This window comes from Ceratotherium simum, chromosome 34, assembly GCF_057802395.1.
Source record: "Ceratotherium simum simum isolate JZ-2026a chromosome 34, ASM5780239v1, whole genome shotgun sequence".
Lineage (NCBI taxonomy): Eukaryota > Metazoa > Chordata > Mammalia > Perissodactyla > Rhinocerotidae > Ceratotherium > Ceratotherium simum.
This window is the reverse complement of record NC_141933.1, coordinates 18,085,651-18,107,352: the sequence shown is the minus strand read 5'-3', so window position 1 is coordinate 18,107,352 and position 21,702 is coordinate 18,085,651. Positions and strand designations below refer to the sequence as shown.

Sequence of the window (21,702 nt, the reverse complement as noted above, 5' to 3'; positions counted from 1 at the left end):
GTGCCCCCGCTGGAGCTATCAATTGTGATTGTGAAGGGACTCTAATAGGCTTAGACAGGAACAGGTGACCGACCATCCTTGAAAACAATTTCTCTGGGAAAATATTCAGTTATATTATAATAGTATGCTGATTCTTTGGTAAATATATGCAATGTAATTATCATAGAAACTCTATAAAATAAGGATGTTTAGTTCTATTACAATATGAAAAATATCAAAATGTGAAAAAATATCAAAAAAAGATCAACTAAAAATTAAAGCCAGATATATTTTAGAAATTTTTAAATAAAGTTATGAAATATATAAATAAAAATAGAGATTAATAATAAAAACATAGTGGAAAAAATATGAGGAAGTCCACCAATTTGTGGGACAAGGAGGAAAAGAGTGGTGAGAGGGAAGGAAAAGGAAGTTGAATCCAGTAAAGCCCAACGTGACGGAATTGTAAAAATGACAACATTTTCACAGAAATCATTTTGTAAAAGCTGAAAGAGAGTTAGTAATCTGAAAAACATATCTGAAGACATATCTCCATGTATTTTTTCTCAGTTAATAAAAGAGAAAATGAAAAAAGCAGTTCACAGTCATGGATGGTAGAATTTGAAAGTTTCAATGTTGAATATAAGTTATACAAAGACCGAATAAAGAAAATGGTGCAAGAAATGGCTAAATCATCTTTTCTTGAGAAAAAGCAATAAATCTTAGATTAAGAAATCACAAAGCAACTTTAAATTATTTGAGGCACACAATTTCTTAAGCCTTTCTCACACAATGCAAAAAACATAAGATATAATTCATGGCTTCTATTGTTTGCAATATAATAAGATATTCATAATGTAATAAGATTGTGAGAAAGTAAATCCTCAAAATATGCATGATGCTGAGTCATCTATTTAATTTACTGCACTTGCTTTTTCTCTCTCCCAAATGATTGTAAAGTTTATTTATTAGACTTAGAACCTTGAGTTTAAAAACAGCGTTAGTTCAATACACGATTGCAGGAATTCTCACCCAAGGAATTACCTTTGCCATCTAATGGCAGTCCTAGAAAAGATTTCCTTAACATTTGTAACCACTTCTCCTTTTCTTCCTCAAAGAGATGAATATCCAAACTCTTACACGGCTCCTGGAAATTTCACCCGGGTCACTGAGTTTATTCTCACAGGCGTCTCAGACCATCCAGACCTCCAGATCCCAGTCTTCTTTGTGTTCCTGGTCATCTATGGACTGACCGTGGCCGGGAACCTGAGCATCATCACTCTCACCAGTGTTGACCCTCGACTTCAGACCCCCATGTACTTTTTCCTCCGACATTTGGCTGTCATCAACCTTGGCAATTCTACTGTCATTGCCCCTAAAATGCTGATCAATTTTCTAGTAAAGAAGAAAATCACCTTCTACTATGAATGTGCCACTCAACTGGTAGTGGTCTTGGTTTTCATTGTAGCTGAGGTTCTCATGTTAGCTGTGATGGCCTATGACCGCTATGTGGCCATCTGTAACCCCCTGCTCTACATGGTGATGGTGTCTCGGCGGATCTGCCTTCTGCTGGTGTCCCTCACACACCTCTATAGCTTTTCCACAGCTGTTGTGACTTCATCTTCTGTATTCTCTGAGTCTTATTGCTCTTCCAATGTCATCAATCAATTTTTCTGTGATACTGTCCCTCTGTTAGCATTGTCCTGCTCTGATACTTACTTTCCAGAAACAGTAGTTTTTATATTTGCAGCTACAAATTTGATTTTTTCCTTGATTATAGTTCTAGTATCTTATTTCAATATTATATTTTCCATTCTAAGCATACCTTCATCAGAAGGAAGGAAAAAAGCCTTTTCCACGTGTGCTTCACATATGATGGCAGTCACAGTTTTCTATGGGACACCACTATTCATGTACCTGCAGCCTCGAACTAACCATTCATTGGATACTGATAAAATGGCTTCCGTGTTTTATACACTGGTGATCCCCATGCTGAATCCCATGATCTACAGCCTGTGGAATAAGGACGTGAAGGCTGCCTTAAAGAGATTTCTGACAAATTCACGCTGTTCTTTTAAATCAATTACATACTCTGTATGTAAATGAAGAGATGTTTAAGATAGGCTGCCACTGTGTCAGAGAAAGCAAAGAGGAGGCAGCTGGCTGATATGTTTACAGGTATCTAAACCTGAGAATTAAAAGCCGCTAGGAGTTGGGAAACAGTGAATTAAAAAATAAAGTGGAGGTATTGGAGTTTGGAGGTTAATACAGAAACAAAGCATTATTCACTAACTTTGCTAAAGAGTTTGCTGATGTCCCATTTGAAACAAATGTTTCCAGGAGTCAGGAAAGATATAAGGTGAAAAATTTTAGTAAGTTTGAACACAGCAAAAAAATATGGAGGAAAGAAGTAAGTCAATTTTTCATATTCCTTAGCTTCCTTTTTGCTTTCTTTTTTTTTTAATGAGGAAGAGTGGCCCTGAACTAACATCTGTGTCCATCTTCCTCTATTTTGTGTGTGGGATGCCACCACAGCATGGCTTGATGAGTGGTGTAGGTCCATGCCCAGGATCCAGGCCCAGGAACCCCAGCTGCCAGAGCAGAGTACGCCAAACTTAACACCGCTGTGCCGCCAGGCCAGCCCCTCCTTTTTGCTTTCTTCCTGGGAGTGTTTGGATATAGTGGATCACTGTATCATGAACTGTAATCCAGATGGTGGAAATCTTTTTTATAGCTAAGTTAGGAAAAATTAAACTGACAAATGTATTTAAAATAAAACTTCCTAACTCTTTCTTAATATATTTAATTAAAAAAATACTACTGATGAATTTATATTCTGAATCCTAAAGAAATATAGTTCAAATTATTTTTACTGCAATCAACATAATTTATATAATTTTTTAATGAATGACCCAGAGTACCATCATTGAATATGCTCTCATGTTGGTTCATACACTTACTGGATTCTCTAAAGATTTTCCTGTCACCCTACTCTAATATTAGTCTTCTTTATTGTGTGTAATATATGTACTGTATTGTGATATCATTGGACATTCAATGGACCACGCTTGTGAGAGATCCTTATATCATTAGAGAAAGCATTTAATTGTTTTTATAATAATTATTTTTCTGTTTTCTGATAGTTTTTGATCAGTGAGCATACATAAAAATCTGTTGTATAATTTTGAAAAGATAGAGGTGACCAGACAATATCTCAGACTTATCAAATGAGAATCACTAGATACAGGCCAATAAATCATTATTTTAAGAAGCTCCATGATTGCTTCTTACATTTAGCCTTAGGAAAAAATTGACAAATAATCAAAGAACTCAACTGGAAGAGACATATGAAAAATCATATTAACATTCTATGGCTAGGTTCACTTTATTTATAAATGGATTCCAGTGTTGAAAAACTTCTTCAAGTATAAGCACTAAATCTTCAGTAATAACAATTATGATATAAGAAAAGAAATGTAATCTACAAGACAAAATTAGACTCATAGACCTGGAAAAGATTGTAATTAAGGTATCTCTGGATTACTCAAAAAAATCTATTTTAAACTGTTTCCTACCAATTCTCTTACTAATTAATTTATGCAAAGGGTTTTCTTCTAAATTTTTCAACTGAGGGAGAAGAAATATGAGGCAGCTCATAGCATAGTTTTTTTATCAGTTACACTAACATTGTGATAAAGCCTTTAGTTGGTACTTTGCATTGTCTCTTCCTTCTTTTAATTTATTATAAAATTATTGACGAACGGCCCTAGTTTTAGAATGGACAGCCGGAGCAGATGGTTTAGTAAGCAAGGAAGACACCAGAGTCCTTTGAAATTTTTTTATTTCCCCGAAATTAGATATGGGAACTCATATAGCCACTAAAAAATAAGAAAGAATGAAATTATGTAGTGTCTTTTAGTATACATCCTCTTGTTAATCAACGTTAAAACAGTGGCACAGTGGTTAAGTTCGCGCGCTCTGCTTTGGCGGCCCGGGGTTTGCAGGTTTGGATCCTGGACATGCACAGATGCACCATTTGTCAAGCCATGCTGTGGCGGCGTCCCATATAAAGTAGAGGAAGATGGTCATGGATGTTAGCTCAGAGCTAATCTCCCTCACAAACACACACACACCCAAAAACATTGACATATTGATGTAGTCTAACATTACAAGATAGAAATCCTTAATTTACTACTTTACATTTGTTTGTCTGAGCAGCCAAGCTCTGTTCAGTGGGCACGGTCTTTACTACATGTTTCTTCACAGACACTGTGCCCTATAAAACACGAGAATGAGGAAATGGATGCTGCCGGATGAACTAAGCCATGAGCTACATATGGACGTTTGCAGTGGTCGTTACATCTCTGCATAGAAATCTATGAACTTACATTAAACCAGACCATCAGGTGAAATATATGCAGGATTCACTGTATAAAGTTTGTGAACTCCCATGTAAAATGTAGTTTTAGTCTTCCATGGCACTCTATAAAATGTCCTCTATCAGTTAAGATTTATTTAATTGTTTAACCTGATACAATATTTTAAGATGAAGAAACAAAAAAGAATTTGGAAATCAAATGTAATTTCTGGACTCTTTAAATATTTCTAATTCATCAGTAAGAGTTTCCTTTCAATTACTTTAGTGTTGAAAGGCTTGTCCAGGGACACTACCCGTGCCCCTTTTGCTTGTTTTTTGTTTGAAGTATTGTACTGTATGTACACAATGATCAAGGATCTCAATACCAAACCACAAGTTGTGGCATTTTATAACGAGGCACAAGCAGAGATGAGACATTTAGCCAATTGTACCAGACGTGTTTCCCAGCTGACAAAAAAGAGACATTATGTATTCATAGAAGAATTATTTGATATATAGAAAATATAGTTCAAATATATGTACTTCCTATTTGATCATCATTTATACAATGTAACCAGGTTGTGATATGTAAGCATGTTCTATATTTTCTTTTTCTATCAAAGTGTCCTGTTCATACACCATAAGAGAGACATGTATGATTCTATTCCCCTCTTCATTATATTGCAGCCCATTGTTATAGCTAAAATTTATTTAACTGAAAACTAAGGGCAAATTTTAAATTCATAGTCAGTCTATAAAAGCACAAATCCACCCTTCTTTCCCCACACACTAAAATGACAATGTATTTCTTAGTCATCATCTGGTTCAGAGTGACTGAGTTGTAAGCTAATGCCCAAAGCTTTTACCAAATGCCTGTGCATACAGTATTGAGGAGTAAGCCCTTTAAGGAGTCAAATACACATTTCACAGAAAGCTATTTGTAAGAATTTTAAAAGCATAATTCCTGTCTGCCTTATCTGACTTTAAAAGCCAAATACAAAGATTGATACTTTTTTATTTATTTATGTTCCCCCCAAAGCACCAGTAGATAGCCGTATGTCATAGCTGCACAGCCTTCTAGTTGCTGTATGTGGGGCGCGGCCTCAGCATGGCCGGACAAGCGGTGCGTCGGTGCGTGCCTGGGATCAGAACCGGGGCCGCCAGTAGCAGAGCGCGCGCACCTAACCGCTAAGCCATGGGGCCGGCCCACAAAGACTGATACTACTAATCTACAGCAACAACAACAACAAAAATTTTTCAATAAACTAATCATGATATTTTAAGAGTTAGGAGAATCTTAGAGCAATAATATACTAAAGGCAGAGCTGTAGATATGTTCTTCAAAAACAGAGAATGAAATCAGTAAGTCTTCAGTCTTACTGATTGGGATCTCAATTGAGCACAAACTGTAATTTTTCTGATAATCTCACTTGCATCATGCTCTGAGGTAAGTCCTTTGGGACAGAGACACTGACAAAACCATGCAATCAGCTGCTAACCAGACTCATTATGAGGATAAAGAAGAGCTCTCTGTACCCGGGCAGGTGAGAAGAGTATATTTTAAATGGGCTTTGACTCATGGATGTGTACTAACACCGCTAGAGTAGCTCAAGAGAAGAGTTTTAAAGCGTTAAGTAGAGTATAACAAGATGAACTAGGACTAAAAAGTTTGGAGTATATTTTGTAAAATAAACAGTGTTTTCTCTGACTTTCTATTAGTTTTGATGAAAGCATCAAGAGCATTTTGGTGTAAATAGACAAGAACAACTGAATGGCTGGAAAGAAGTGAAGAGACAAGCTAATCACAATTTTTATATATAAATGAATAAGTTGAATTTCAAAATATTCAAGTGATTTTCCCAAGCTCATGAAGCTAATTAAAATCAGAGCCAGTTCTAGAAGATAATGTTGAATGAACGTCATGTATTCATGTATTTAGGATTTGTGGAAATTATACATGTACTTAACTCCAGTTTTTTCCATGTTCTCTGCCTGAAACCATCTTTGCCTTAAATCTTTCTATGTTGGTTTTGATAATGCTTACCCAGGGAAATCTTCCCATAACCTTCTCTTCCTCAAAGTCTTCCAGTTACGTGGCCTCCTTTCAAATGTTTTCTTTGTCCCCAGCACTCAACTCCTTCAGATCACTGTAACTCAACATTCTGAGTCTGTTTGATTGCTATCTTCCTCTCTTTAGACTCTAAGCTTCTTGTTCAGGCTGAACTCTGACCTTTATTTGTTGTCACCTCAAAACTCAGAAAGACATTTGATACATAATAGGTAGTCAATCAATATTTTTTATTACACACAAAATTGCAAAATTATATATTAATTTATATTTCTCTTTAAAAATATATACACACACACACACACACACACACACACATATATATATATATATATATATATATATATATATATATATATATATATATATATATATATATATATATATTTGTTTTTAGGTTAAAGAAAATAAAAATTCCAATTTAGAATCTTTGAGGAGGGTTGGAAAAACCAGGCCAATGATTTACCCGATTATAATCTATGTCAAAACTGTGCTTTCTACATTTACAGTAGCTAGAGATTTTACTCAAGGTTAGTGGGGAGTATATTAGACAAAGGTCACCAGTATGTCCCTGGAGGTACTTTCCAAAGCAAGGAATATAAGTTGAGAATAAGGGAAGAAATATTCAAATATCATTATTATGATATTAATCTTAAATTGACTAATCCAAAATTTAATCTTTACTTCCCCATTTCCTAACATTTATGAGGGACCACATCAGCATGGCTCTCAACATAAGGTGTCTCACGTCTACCAGGGGAAGAGGGATGCAAGCAGATGGTTGTCATAAATGTGAGAAGAAATATAAATGAAGTACGTCTAAAGTGATTCTAGAATACAAATACAAAATATAGTAACTCAACATGGGAAATAGCTCTTCACAGAAGAGGCAATATTTCAATAGGCCTTAAAGTTTTCCCTTCAACTCTCCATTTTTCATGTAGACAATGTTACTATGAATGGCAAAGACAACAGTAGAGAAGCAAGAAAGGGCATGTTGTTATTGACAAATGTAGACCAATTATAGTAATTGGATCAGCAGATGTCCACTGATGGTTGGGAGAATTGAATGGAATTGGGATTATAAAAATATTAAGGGATAAGATTGTGAAAAGTTACATATGCTTTCAAATATAATTTACACTTTATTTTTAATAACAAACTAAAATCCCAGTTGAATTATATTTTATCTTTCTTATCCGTCAGTTTTTATTTCATCTACTTTGAGGTGTCTTTGTCAGTTGTACATGAACTTATAATTGCTAAATTTACTGATTTTTTTTTCCTTTTATCACTATTAAATAGCGCTCTTTGTTTCTGGTAGCATTTCTTGTTTTAATATCTATTTTTTTCTGACTTGAATAGAACCATTCCAGATTGAACAAGGCAGCTCAAAATTCTTTTGAATTCATGCCATGCAGCTGAGCTCCCTCAATACTCTGCTCTCAAACTTATCTACCTACCCCAGCAAGGTGGTCCGCACATAAAGGGACCTTTCATTTAAAAAGCTGTACTGAGTTTAAGGTAGTTGTTATGTAGGATTTAAATATCACTATGATCTTTTGCTTTAAAATTAGTTCTTTAGCAAGATACACATAGTGAAACCTCTAATCCATGAAACCACAGCATGGATTTGTAGAAAGGAGTCTGTGAGGCAGAGATAAGTGATATAAAAATCTGGACCCCTTATTCATACAATTTGTTAATGCTGTTTCAACTCTATTTAATCAGGTTGTAAATGAATCACTTCCATTTAAAATAGATTGCTATGTGCTAGCCCAAAATTATGAGTGGTGGACCCTACAATACCCAATACAAGATAGACAGCTGATGCTAAATTTTCATTTGGTGTCTTTCATCCAGCATTTATTTTCTACTAGGACACAGAAGAATACAGAAAACAATTTTGTTTCTTCATCAGAATGTCTGGCTTTGCTCCAAGTTCTGTGTGATGATGTGGATTTGGGCTTTCCAGAGACTCAAATATCATTCTATTCCAATACAGATATCTCTAGTATCGTTGGCTAACTCGCAGAATCTACTCTTTCTCCAGAACTGAATCAAATCAGGTAGAAGGTTGAATAGCTAATAAATGGCTCAGAGCTATAGTCCCAAGCATGGTATATGCTTCCTGGTAAGCCCAAGAGTTTCAAAATGTGTTGTATGTATTGAGTTGCAGTAAATTTGTGGCACAACAATATGCCATTTGCTTTGGAGCAGGTGTGCAAAGAGTTCAGCTTGTTATTTCATTTAAAGCAAATGTACAGCAGGAAGCACTGGACTCTGAATCTTTGTAGATGTTTTCCTCCCTACTTTTCACTCTTACATGTTACCAGGGATTGAGGGACCTTGCCACTCGCAATTCAACAGATACAATTAGTATAATTCTATCAATATGGTGAACTTGCATAATGTTTTGTGAAATAACAAGGTGATTAAAGATCCCAAGCAGAAATTTTTTTTTTCTCTTCGTTGAGGTATAATTGACAAATAAACATTGTATACATTTAGGGTATGTGACTTGATGTTGTGATATATGCATACACATGAAATAATTGCCAGAATTAAGCTAATGAATATGTTTCTTTCTTTCTTTCTCTTTCTTTCTTCCTTCCTTTCCTCCCTCCCTTCCTTCCTTTCCTTCCTTCCTTCCTTTCCTTCCTTCCTTCCTTTCCTTCCTTCCTTCCTTCCTTTCCTTTCCTTCCTTCCTTTCCTTCCTCCCTTCCTTCCTTCCTTCCTTCCTTCCTTCCTTCCTTCCTTCCTTCCTTCCTTCCTTCTCTCTCTCTCTCTCCCCCTCTCTGTGGTAGGAACACTTAATATCCACCTACTTAGCAAATTTCAAATATGTATTACAGTACTGTTAACTATAGTCACATATCTGTATATTATATTTCCAGAACTTACTCATCTTGAATAATTGAAATTTTGTATACTTTGACCAACATTTCCCTGTTTACTGACAACCATTCTCTATCGGTTTAGTTCATTGGAGCCACTTCACGCCATTATAATTCATTGCCTCTTCTGTATAAACATGTGGTCAGGAACATAGACTCTTCATTCACACAGTTTAGCAAACAACTTTAACCTTTCCAAGCAACAGCTGTTGTCACTGGTAAATTAATTCACATTTCTGTGTCTTGATTTCCTCATCCACAAAGGCTAAAATAGTTCCTTTCTCTTGGACTTATTGTGAGGATTAAATAAGATTATAAATATAAAAGGTATTGCATAGTTCCTAGCAGATAACAAACACTTCATAAATGTTGACGATTACACTTAATTATTAACTTTGTTATTGGATCTGTGATCCCTTTTATTTGTTTCAGATAATGCGGTAATAGCCTTTATAGAAATAGTTGGCAGCATGATATGCTTCATTTTAAAATCAACAAAATGAAAATATAAAAGGTAAGAAGTTATTTTTTGTGATCTTCAAAGCAATAGTTCTTTTAAATGTCTTTTTGGGTGTGTTTATGATCATATTTTAAACTGGTTCTTTTTAGGGTCTCCATTATTGCTATTAAAATAATCATAGTTTTCCTTGAAAAAAGAAGCCCCTTTTGTTACCTTTAACAAAGATTACATTAATTATCAATTTATTTAGTTTATTTAATTCTAAACTTTTCAAAGTAAAAATAGAGCCAACATTTATTGAATGTTTTTCTGTGTGTCAGGTGCTGGGTGAAGTGCTTTAAGTAGACTGTCTCAGTTAATTTTCATAACCCCTACTGAGATGGGGTTACAATAAAGAAATTCAAAATAGTTTATGTCATTCATTAACACACCTGTAGCTGATAACTGGAAAAAAAAACAAGATTTGAGTTAATTTTGTCCAACTATAAAGCTTAAATTTTCAATGAGTATCTTATATTTCCAACTATACAAATTATACAACATTGGGATTAAAAGAAAACTGAATGGTGATTCACAAAATTGTTTGCCAAAACTAGATATAAATTAAATTTTTCATAAGTTAAAAAAATAATTGGAAAGATATGTGAGCCTGAGTATGGCACAGAAATGGATCCCCCATGTTGCTCACATAATCTGGAAAAGAAAGTAAAGGGAAAAGTCACCACATAGAGGGCAGAGGAACTTTTGTCTTTATCATCCTTTTGCCTATCAGTGAAGTTAACTTCAAATGTTTCTGAGGATCTCCCACCTCCCACCAAAACCAGATTCATAGCTGTTTCTGTACAGTCTAATCATATTTCACTTTGACACTTTGATGTCACAGAGTCCATTTGTTATTACAATCATGTGTCACTTAATGATGGAGATACTTTTTGAGAAATGTATCAGTAGATGATTTTGTTGCTGTGGGAATAATATAGAGTTTACTTACACAAACCTAGGTGGTGTAGCCTACTACACAGCTAGGCTATGTGGTGCTAATCTTATGGGACTACTGTGATACATGCAGTCTGTCCTTGATTGAAATGTCGTCATGGTGTGTGTGACCATATATAACTGCCTTGGTTTAGAACCAAGGAAAGGACCTTAATACACACACATGCACACACACACTTTTCTCATCTATAAATTGAGGCTTTCTAGAGAAATGATCTCTAATGGTCCTCAACTTGTTTTATGACTTATATAATAAGATGCCAACATTCTATGCTTAATTTAATTACTTACAGACCAAATTGAGTGCCAAGAAAAAGGCCTGAGGAAAAAAAATTTGTCTATAAATATGTAATCACTAATGGTTCTTCTTCATAGATTACTTTCTAATAATACTTTGGTGAGTCAAAATATGTGGAAAAAACATGGGCTCTTCTGAACTAATACATAAATAAGAAATATAATTGAGAAACTACACAGGAAATAGAAGTAAGTATACAAAAAAAAAGTGTAAATTAAATTCCTCAGAGTATTTATATTCTAGGTATATTACTGAAAATTTTTTAATTAAATTAAAGCATGTTTTCAAGGAATTTTAAGTTCACATATTTTTAAATGATACTTTTTTGAAGGTAAAATGGGTTAAGGTCCACTTAAGTGACCTATTTGTAAATCTTGATTTTCAAGTATTAAATATGAAAATGTATGACATTTCTTAGTATTGATAAGAGGATTAAATGAGTTGATAAGTGCTAAATACATAGAATTAGGCCAAACAATGGCAAATATTCCATAAATGTCAGCTATTCTCATACTTATTCTTGTTACTGCAGAATTTTTTAGAACTGGTTGATAGTCTCTTTTTCAACTAAAGAATTTATAAACAAGTTATACAGAAAGTGCAATGTTCTTTTTAGCACAATTCAGTCTTCATTCAATAAGCTGAAAAGAATTGAAGAGCATCTAAATTAAAGACAATCTAAACCAAAGTCTAAAAGCTTTTAATATCAATATGCAAAGACAGTTGCTTGGGATCTTATTCAAAGTAGACCACTAATTAGTGGTAGATACAAAAAAAAACCCACCTTTATTTATAGGAAAATGTCTTCAGGATTGTCTACGTCACTGACAATAATGATAATAAAATTGACATTTACCAACCCTATGTATTAGGTACCAACAATTATACCATGACTTTACATATATTTCTATCTAAATGCTCGTATACCAGTTTGTGAGATGAGCATTTTCCTTATTTTACAAGTAACTGGGGCATTGTATGTGACAAAACTAGGAGTAGGAAACCTCCAATTTGGGGCCAAATCTTTCTGAAATCAGTCATGTTCTTCACTAATCTTGGATACTGAAGAAGATGGATTATTTCCTACTTTTTTTTTTATCAACCTTTTGATTCTATATTCAGATTAAAACAAAACAAAACAAAACATCATGGAGACCACAGAAGGAGGTGTGAAGATACAAACATTTTATTTAGGTATACCTGGAGACAAAACAAAGAATGTTTTGACTGAGGGACTGGTGTTTCAAGAGCTGGGCCCAGTCACCTAGAGAAGTTGCTGGAGTCCACTTCTAGAGGCTGCACAGACCTGTGTGCATCTGCCTGAGAAGAAGCTGAGTGACATGTCTATCGAGTACGCTTGAATTTCTTAGTTCGCTTCCCTGAGAAAAGCCAAGTTTACCTTACAAAGTGATTGCTAATAGTAAAGAATTAAAATTGTGTAAAGACATGAAAACTTCAATTCAATTAGTGTTTAAGCATTGCTGCTGTCAATCACGTTATGAAGCAGAAAAGTGCAGTGAAACCCCAGAGGAGTGTTCCTCACGTGAGGTGTCAGGATTCTATAGGTCTGATTTCTTTACCTGTAAAAAGAGAGACTGTCTATGATGCTTCTACACGTCTTGTATATGATGTGAGGATATGTGTGTGTGTTTATCCATAGAAACATGCACTCAAAAGGTAAAGCGTAGTGAATAGAAACACCAGGTTTCCCTCAAACTTGCCTTAAAAATCTGAGAATTCATTCAACTCACAAGGTTCTCAAAGCACCTCATGGCAGCATATCTGAGTTATTTACAAATTAAGTGCAAAAGAGGAAACAGTCACCTTGTATTACACACCTCAAGCTGTATTATATATAGTGACTGCCACTATCACGATTTCCTTCTAAAATAAGGATAATGAGGTAAAATAATAAAATAATACTAAACCACTAATTTAATTACCTTTTATGAAGTATCAAAATAATAAAAGCATATCAAATCACTAGTTTTTAAATTTCATGTCATCATCCTATAAGGGTGATTGAATAAATAGCAGACACAGATAAATGATATTATAACATAACAGAATTTCTCCTTGAACAAATATGGAAATACATTGAACTTATTCATTTAATAACACAATTTCTTATACACATTCTTTCAATTTTCTTTAAAAATCTGATAATGACACATTTAAATCTAGATAATCTATAACAGCCTTTATTCTTAACACCCACAGTGTTAAGAAAATAGAAAGCAAACAGACATCAATTTGCATTTAGAATTTTCACATTACTAGTTATGTGACTTTAGACAATTTATAAATAATCGGGGCCTAGAGGTAAAACTTCACACATCTCTTAGGTTTGTTTGATTGTATTAAGTAGGACTACTTATTCAAGTACTTGGCAGGTAGTAGAAACCTACGTAGGCTTTATCCTCTTACTTGCAGACTGATAGAGCTTTGACAGATCAGTTAATTAATCTTTAATTATATATAGCAAACACACAGCACCTATCACAGGTTATTGTTCCAAACATTTTATAGATATTAACCTGTTTAGTCTTCAAAACAAACTGATGAGTTGGGTCCTATTATTTTGCAGAATTGGGAAGAGAGTCACACAGAGTTCAGGTCAGTTGTCCAGGGTTGCCCAGCTAATAGAGGAAGGAGATAGAATTCAAATTCAGGCCGTCTTAGTTACAGAGTCAGAAATTCTAACAAAAACACTCCTCTGCCCTTGCTTGAGATACACACGTGTGTTTGGGAGTGTATTTGAATATAATTTCCGTGGTCTGTAAAGGCTGTAACGATGGCCTGGATGAGATTCTTTGCATCACACTGACTTTCCAGGACTGGCTTGGGTCCTTGTAGAAAGTGTCAGGGTCTGTTGGAGTAACAGGCACATCTTCAGTTGATTGGGAAAGAATTACAGGAAACGTCGGCAACAGAAAGCTTGATTCATTTCCCTTCTTGTATTTAATAAAACATTTATTATTATTAGTTTCTTAATTTTAATATCTTTAAGATTTCACAACCTTTGTCCAAGGCTTTCTTTGAGGCATCTTTCACCTCTTTGTTCCTTAGACTATAGATTAAGGGGTTCAACATGGGGATCACCACTGTGTAAAATACAGATGCCATCTTGTCCGTATCCAGGGAGTGGTTTGATTTGGGCTGTAGGTACATAAAGATGAGTGTGCCGTAGAAAATAGTGACAGCCACCATATGGGAGCCACAGGTAGAGACGGCCTTGCATCGCCCCTGGGTAGAGCGGATCCTTAGGATGGCGGCAATAATAAAGATGTAGGAAGTGAGGACAATGGAAGAGGAACAGATCGCATCAACACCAGCAAAGACAAAGATCAGAATTTCCTTCATATGTGTGTCTGAGCAGGACAGAGCCAAGAGAGGGAGGTCATCACAATAGAAATGGTTGATTACATTGGGGCCACAGTAAGTTAGACGGAAGGTGATAATGGTATGGCATAGGGCACCCAGAAAGCTGTATATATATGGAACTGCCACTAATTGAATGCAGACTCTTTTTGACATCAGTGTTGAGTAATGCAGGGGACTACAGATGGCTACATAGCGGTCATAGGCCATGGAAGCTAAAAGAAAACACTCAGTGATCATGAAGGTGAGAAAACAGCCCAGTTGTGTTGCACAAGCATGGAAAGAAATAGTGTTGTGTTCCACAACAAAATTCACCATCATTTTTGGCGTGATGGCAGAGGAGTAACAAAGGTCAACAAAGGCCAAGTGGCTGAGGAAATAGTACATGGGTGTGTGAAGTCGAGCATCAATCCTGATTAAGGTAATCAGTCCAAGGTTGCCCAGCACCGTGACCGCATAGATGGCTAAAAACACCACAAAGCACGGGGCCTGAAGCTCTGGCCGGTCTGTAATTCCCTTGAGAATGAATTCAGTGACATAAGTGATATTAACTTCAGCCATTTATTCTGGTGGATTTTATGGATTTTGCTGCAGTTGAAGAATAAAAATGACACTTGTCATGTTCTCTGCCAGTGTTGGGGGAAGGTGATCATTGGTGTTTTATCACCTTGAATCACGCCACCACGTGGGCAAAAAGTACGCCTTAGCTCTCTAATGACATGCTGTTCTCGCCCCAGGGAAAGTAGTCTTTTACTCTCAAAATAGTCTTCTTAACAGTTACTTTGCTTTGTAATTTTAAGAGGATGCTGGTTAAAAGTTAAATATTATCTGAAAGAAACCCCTTGAGACAACTAACACTAATATTTTAGTGTTTTTGCCCCCACTATCTTTTCTATGCCTATATAAATATGGCAGCGCAAAAATATATAATTCTTCAATAAAACTAAATTTATATTTCCATTTTTCAATTGTGTGCATGTTCCCACAGACTTAAAAAAAAATTAAAATGATCTACTATGACTGACATTCACTTTCCTATATCCCTTCTCCTACTTATATAGAATAAATGCTTATTATTCATTTATTGCTTATTTTCAGAAGGGAAAACATACAATTTTATTTGCATACAAATTAAAGAGATGATTTTTCCAATTCAACATTCATCACATTTTGAAGTTTATTGCCCAAAGAGTTAACATTAATTAGTTTATCAGATAACTTACTACTCTAAACTACATGTAGATAAACATCTTTCCCCATAAATATGTGTCAATATGTTTCAAGGGCTTAAAATATCCAAAGCACTTACTAGAGTAGGTTTCACTTTGTAGCAATATATCCTGAGGAACTGTTCAGTGGTAAACAAAATTTTGTGAAACATATACGTATAGGTAGGTAGAGTTCTTGATGTGTGTTTCAGAATAATTGTAATTATTTGTATATCCACCAAAGAGGCAAGATGTATGTTTGAAAAAGAGAACTAGTCTCATTAAACCCAATATTAGCCTATTTGAATTTTACTTTTTTCTCTTGGCTTTATTTTCCACAAAGTTGAACCATAAAATGAAAAGAAAGGAGTCTTGAGAGATCATCATACCTAACTTAATATTTCAGATTCTATTTATTGCTAGTATTATTATTTATCTGTTGCAATTGAAGGCTGTTCCTATCTGATAATTTACTTAGTGCAATACATGAATTAACTTATGATAGTCTCTTGCTAATGGTATGAAGAAGGTTCTATCCCATTATCCCTGATTAAAAATTGAAAAAACCCAGGCTTTTGGCTATGGTCACAGAGAACAGATGGGATAGCGTGGGTGTGACGGTACAGCCCATATTCCTTATCAAGCTATGCTGCCCAAAGTCTAGTGATTTCTCCAGCTCCTTCAGTTTCAATCACCAGGATAGAAAAACAAGGCTGGCAGATGCATCCATTTTTCTACAGTATCAAGTTAAATGTTTAAAGCTTAGAGATGACACACATGAAAGCTGCAGTTCATTGAAGATGGCCTAGCTTTCCATGTAGTTTGCCAAGGTAAAATCGTAGGAGCCTGAGTTTTTAAAAGTTATTGCTTTCCTCCTGGTGAATAACTGTTTCATTCAAGAATATTCAGAATTAAGCGTTCTCATACTTGCATATGAGGCTTGAACATACTCAACTTTTTCTCACAACGTCTTTTATATCAATTCCGGCTGTGAAGATATGTGAAGATGTAATTGAGAATAATTGTAAGGCTATCATACAATGTAAGAGTAAAGCAGACCACCTTCACTGAAAAATGATGTCAGAGGAAGAGGTTTATTTATGATTTATCATAGTATTTTACTTAAAATAACAAAAGCTGTCTGTGCATTAGAGTTTCCTTTGTTATTTCTTTTACACAACTTCAAGATTTACGGTGGTTCCAAAGTACATGTCAGACCAAGCTAGAGGGAACCGTGTGAGAAGATAAATGCTTCAGTGAGAGTGTTAACTGGGGTGGATCTGTACTATTAAGTGGAATGTACAAGCACTGACTTAATGGTAGAAAAACAACATTTACCGTGGAGCTGCATATCAACGTGGAGTTTGGATTCCAAAATTCAATAAACTTAAAAATCACATGGTAACAAAAGTCCCTATGAAAGTCTGTTAAAGTTCTCATAAAATACAGCACTTATGATTTTGCATCTACTTTATAACTCTCTAGATTATTTTATCAATTCCTCTAATTTTTTAAAAGTAATTTTTCTTCATAGCCTCTAACGAGTTTTTGTAGATTGTTCTGAAGCAATCACCATCCCAAAGTCTCACCATTTATTCAGTCATTTCCAAGCCTCTGCCAATTTTGAGGGGAAATCCTTGAAATTATTGACACATTTTACCCAAAGATTTCCTTAATAAGCACTGTTTCTTGTTTCACTTCATCTTTCCTAACACAAGTTTTGCCTCAAATTTTACTGCACATCGGAATCATCTATGGAGTTTTTAACGTCCTAATGCCCAGTTTCCCCCTGCCAATTTAATCAGAAGGTCTGGGGATCACCCAGGCTTCAGTGTGTTTAAAACTCCCCGGGTGGTTCCAGTGTACAGCCATGTTTGAGAGCCAGTGGTCTACAGAAAAATTCAATGGTTAGAACGAAAAGCAGAGCTCAGCCATACTTTCAAACTTGTTTATTTCTTTTTTAATTCTGTTTGCTTAACCTATGGCTGAATTAGTTGAGTACATGATCCACTGTGCCAGTAGAATTCAAATTGAAGTATGCCTATTTGTGCTCATATGAAAAGACTCACCAAGCGTTATGAGGACAAGAATAGTTTTTAAAAAATTAATTTTCAGGGGGGCCGGCCCCGTGACATAGCAGTTAAGCGCCTGCGCTCCACTGCTGGCGGCCAGGGTTCGGATCCCGGGCACGCACGGACACACTGCTTGTCAGGCCATGCTGTGGCAATGTCCCACACAAAGTGGAGGAAGATGGGCACAGATGTTAGCTCAGGGCCACTCTTCCTTGGCAAAAAGAGGAGGATTGGCGTGAATGATAGCTCAGGGCTGATCTTCCTCACAAAAAAAAAAAAAAATTAATTTTCAGTTGCTCCATTTCCATATCTGTTTCTTTCTGAAAATGATTCTCCTGGGAAGGCACCTGTGCTCGTTTTTTGTTTTTTGATTTTTTTTTTTGTCTTTCCTTTTCAAAATCCCCCCTTCTGCCACTTTCCAAATGAAAATATTTCTCACTCACCTGGAATCTTATGATTCCTTGCTCCAAGGTATAAAAATATTCAGAGTTCTAAACAATTTGGGTATTTAGATAATTCCTTTCATCAAGAGACACCCTCATCTCAGTAATAAGACAAATTTCAAAGGAAAGTCAAATTTATATTTAACGATTATTCATCAAAATTAGAAATATATGTTATTTAAAAAATTTTATACTAAGAATAATTGTGATTATCACTCAAACAGAAATATTTTACTATTATAGCATATAGAATCTATAGAACTTTATGTCTACAAGAATAAAATTCCAATCAGTGTGTGCGTGTGTGTGTGTATTTGAGTTTTAGAGAAACAAGGTAAAGTAAGAAGATAAGGTAACCAAAGCAATAGTTTCAGTAATAAAAGTATATTACTTTTGCACAGAAATGCTTTGCACAGGAAAATTATTCAGTCATAGGAAACAAGAAAATAGTCATTGGGGAACCTCCTCTCTCCTATCCTCTGCTCTGTTAGTCAAGGTATTTCCTGATTTTCTCACTGCCCACTGTTAGCCAGGTCATGCCCTGGGCTTTATCAGGGTCTGTATGGCTTTTTGAAGCCAAGCGTCCTTCACTCCGGGGCTGCACTAACGTTGGTTTCTTCACCGGAGCTTACCAAGCAGCCCGCAGAGGCACACTGTGTGCCCCCAGTGTACTCCAGGTGTGCAGACATCGTGTCTTCTTAAGCCATCAGATGCTCCCTCCCAAAATGTGTATGTGTCTCCCAAAATACATACAAATGACATGACATGACATGAAAAAATGTTTAGGATGACCTGGTTTGAGTCTGATTGCCTTAGAGTCCTGTTTGAGACCAAACATCTTTTCTGAGAAGCAATATTAGAGAAGTGAAATACCACTACAGGCATCCTTTGGTATCCCCCTGGGGATTGGTGCCAGGGACCCCCACAGATACCAAAATCCAGGGATGCTCAAATCTCTTAAGTAAAATGGAGTAGTATCTGCATATAACCTGCGCACATTCTCCCGTATACTTTACCATCTCTAGATTACCTGTAATACCTACTACAGGGTAAATGCTGTGTAGATAGTTGTTATACTGTATCATTTAGGGAATAATGATTAGAAAAAAAGTCTGTACATGTTCAGTACAGACACAACCATCGTAGGCCTTTCCATCCATAGTTAGTTGAACCCAAGGATGCAGAACCACAGATACAGAGGGCTGACTGTAGATTTCTATTTTATTTCAGGGTTCAAAAGTTACAATGAGTATCCATTCTTTGTTTAAGAAGGAAATTTTTACCTTATGTTTGTTTCCAAAGGCCAACGGTAGACTTTAAAAAACACTGTTACCAACACTTAAGTGTGGAGTCATTCTTGGTGACACACCCTCATGAGAGAATTTTAGACAGAAAATCTCACCTGCTCTTGTATTTCTCCTCCATTAGCCATATAGTAACAACTCTCTTTTGTGGGTGTCACTGCAGGAGGGAGGGTAATTCTAGGAGAGTATCTAGTTAGCTCAATATGAGGTCATTTAAGGAGTGTGTGTGTGTGTTCATGTGTGTGTGTATGTGTATGTGAGACAGAGAGAGAGAGAGTTGGAGACTGATGAAGTAGAATTTTAAGTACAAATAGATATCCTTTAGAAAGTACTCAAAAGTTGAGAGTATGAAATTAAGAAATGCAGTCAGGATGTTAGAGGCATTATAACTAAAAGCAGACTGATTCTATTTAATACCACAGCTTACCAAGGAGAGAGATTTCTAAGGGGAAGCCAGGTTATAGGTGGAGGGTTGGAGATTCATTCTGTATACAAACTCCACATGACTCACCTACTTAGCAAAGATCCTGGCTCCCAATGAGCTCGTTCTGAAGTCGTTTGGGTGATATACTAGTTCTGGATCCCTTTGGATCTTGACTTGAACCTCTAGAGATATCCCAAAGCTGTTAATTTTTCCTTCTGTGTTTCTCTCTGAGTGAGACGAGCTGGACAAATTATATTGCAGATTTAAAAAAAAAAAATCGTTTAATTATCTGTATTCCTGAAGGAACCATACTTCAAGTGTACCAATCAGACAATTTGCATGAGGGCAAAGGTAGGCTATACTACTGGAAACAACATCAAAAGACCATAAACCTTGGTTCATTTGAGTAAGAACTCAAGTTTTGTGAAAAGATAAGACTAGTAGTGTAATTCTGAGTTACTTATGAAACCTTGGTCAATGTCCATGTTCTTTTTAAGACTCAATTTTTTCAATTGTAAAATCAAGTAAAAATGGTACATCTTGTAAGTTTTTGTGACTATTGAATGAATTAATGTATATAAAGGACTCAGTAAACTCTATGGTAAGCAGCAAGTGTTCAAAAGATACTTGTTTAAAAAGAAAGACAAGTCAGAACTATAAATAAAATCAAGATACTCCAAAATACTACCTGAAAAACCAGAACTGCTTCTACCACAGTTTCAGATTCTAACATGGTGAATCTACACAAGAAGAGAAATGTGTTATTATTCATGGTGAAATCCATTTTCTTCACAAATTTCAAACTAAAAAAACATTTTCAAATCTAATATATAGAGAGTAGATGTGCGTGTGTGTGTGTAAAACACAACTCATAGCAGTAGCCAAAATTCCTGAAAAAGTTATCTACTGCTTCCAATTTTTCAAAATCTTTTGCCTTCTCCAATCCAACTTTTCCCTCCACCATGGGAACCAATCCTTCCTGGTTTGTCTGTCATATTACTGATAAATACACAATTTTCAAGTTTTAGTTGGATTTCCTCTGAAACTTGAAAATGTACACCATCTCACTCCTTGTCACTTGTGATATCACACTTTTTAAAATTTATTTTCTTAATTGCAGTAATAACACTTATCATGAGATCTACCCTCTTCAAATTTTAAGTGCACAATGTGGTATTGTTAACTATAAACTAAACGTTGTACATCAGATCTCTAGAACTTATTCATCTGATACAGCTGACCTTTCTATCCATTAAACAATAACTTTCTTTTTTTTTTTTTTTGTGAGGAGATCAGCCCCGTGCTAACATCTGCCAATCCTCCTCTTTTTTTGCTGAGGAAGACTGACCCTGGGCCAACATCCGTGCCCATCCTCCTCCACTTTATATGGGACACCGCCACAGCATGGCCTGACAAGCAGTGCGTCGGTGCATGCCCTGGATCCGAACCGGCGAACCCCGGGCCGCCGCAGTGGAGCGCGTGCACTTAACCGCTTGCAACACCTGGCCGGCCCCTAAACAATAACTTTCTTTCACCCCTCCTCCAAGTCCCTGGAAACCACCATTTTACTCTATTTCTTTGGGTTTGACTATTTTAGATACCACATGTAAGTGAAATCATGCAAGATTTGTCCTTCTGTGACTGGCTTATTTCACTTAGCATAATGTCCTCCAAGTTCATCCATGTTGTACCAGTGGCAAGATTTCCCTCTTTTTTAAAGCTGAATAATATTCCATTATATGTGTATCCATTCATTGACATTAGGTTGTCTTCATATCTTGGTTATTGTGAATAATGCTGCAATGAACACAAGAA

General features: G+C 35.7%; 2 protein-coding genes across 2 annotated transcripts; one reads left to right on the top strand and one right to left on the bottom strand.

Moving 5' to 3' along the window:
• The first annotated feature begins 1,035 nt into the window (after positions 1 to 1,035).
• On the top strand, positions 1,036 to 2,085 carry LOC101387360 (olfactory receptor 8J1-like). The gene has a single exon (XM_004443646.2). It carries the CDS (start codon positions 1,036 to 1,038, stop codon positions 2,083 to 2,085), a length of 1,050 nt encoding a protein of 349 aa, XP_004443703.2.
• Positions 2,086 to 14,037: 11,952 nt separating this feature from the next.
• On the bottom strand, positions 14,038 to 14,997 carry OR8U3 (olfactory receptor family 8 subfamily U member 3). Its single transcript, XM_014779649.2, has one exon. The coding sequence runs from the start codon at positions 14,995 to 14,997 to the stop codon at positions 14,038 to 14,040; it is 960 nt and encodes a 319-aa protein (XP_014635135.1).
• Positions 14,998 to 21,702: the final 6,705 nt, after the last annotated feature.

Coding starts and splice junctions, on each gene's coding strand:
- LOC101387360 (XM_004443646.2), top strand. CDS start 1,036: ATGGCAGTCCTAGAAAAGATTTCCTTAACATTTGTAACCACTTCTCCT.
- OR8U3 (XM_014779649.2), bottom strand. CDS start 14,997: ATGGCTGAAGTTAATATCACTTATGTCACTGAATTCATTCTCAAGGGA.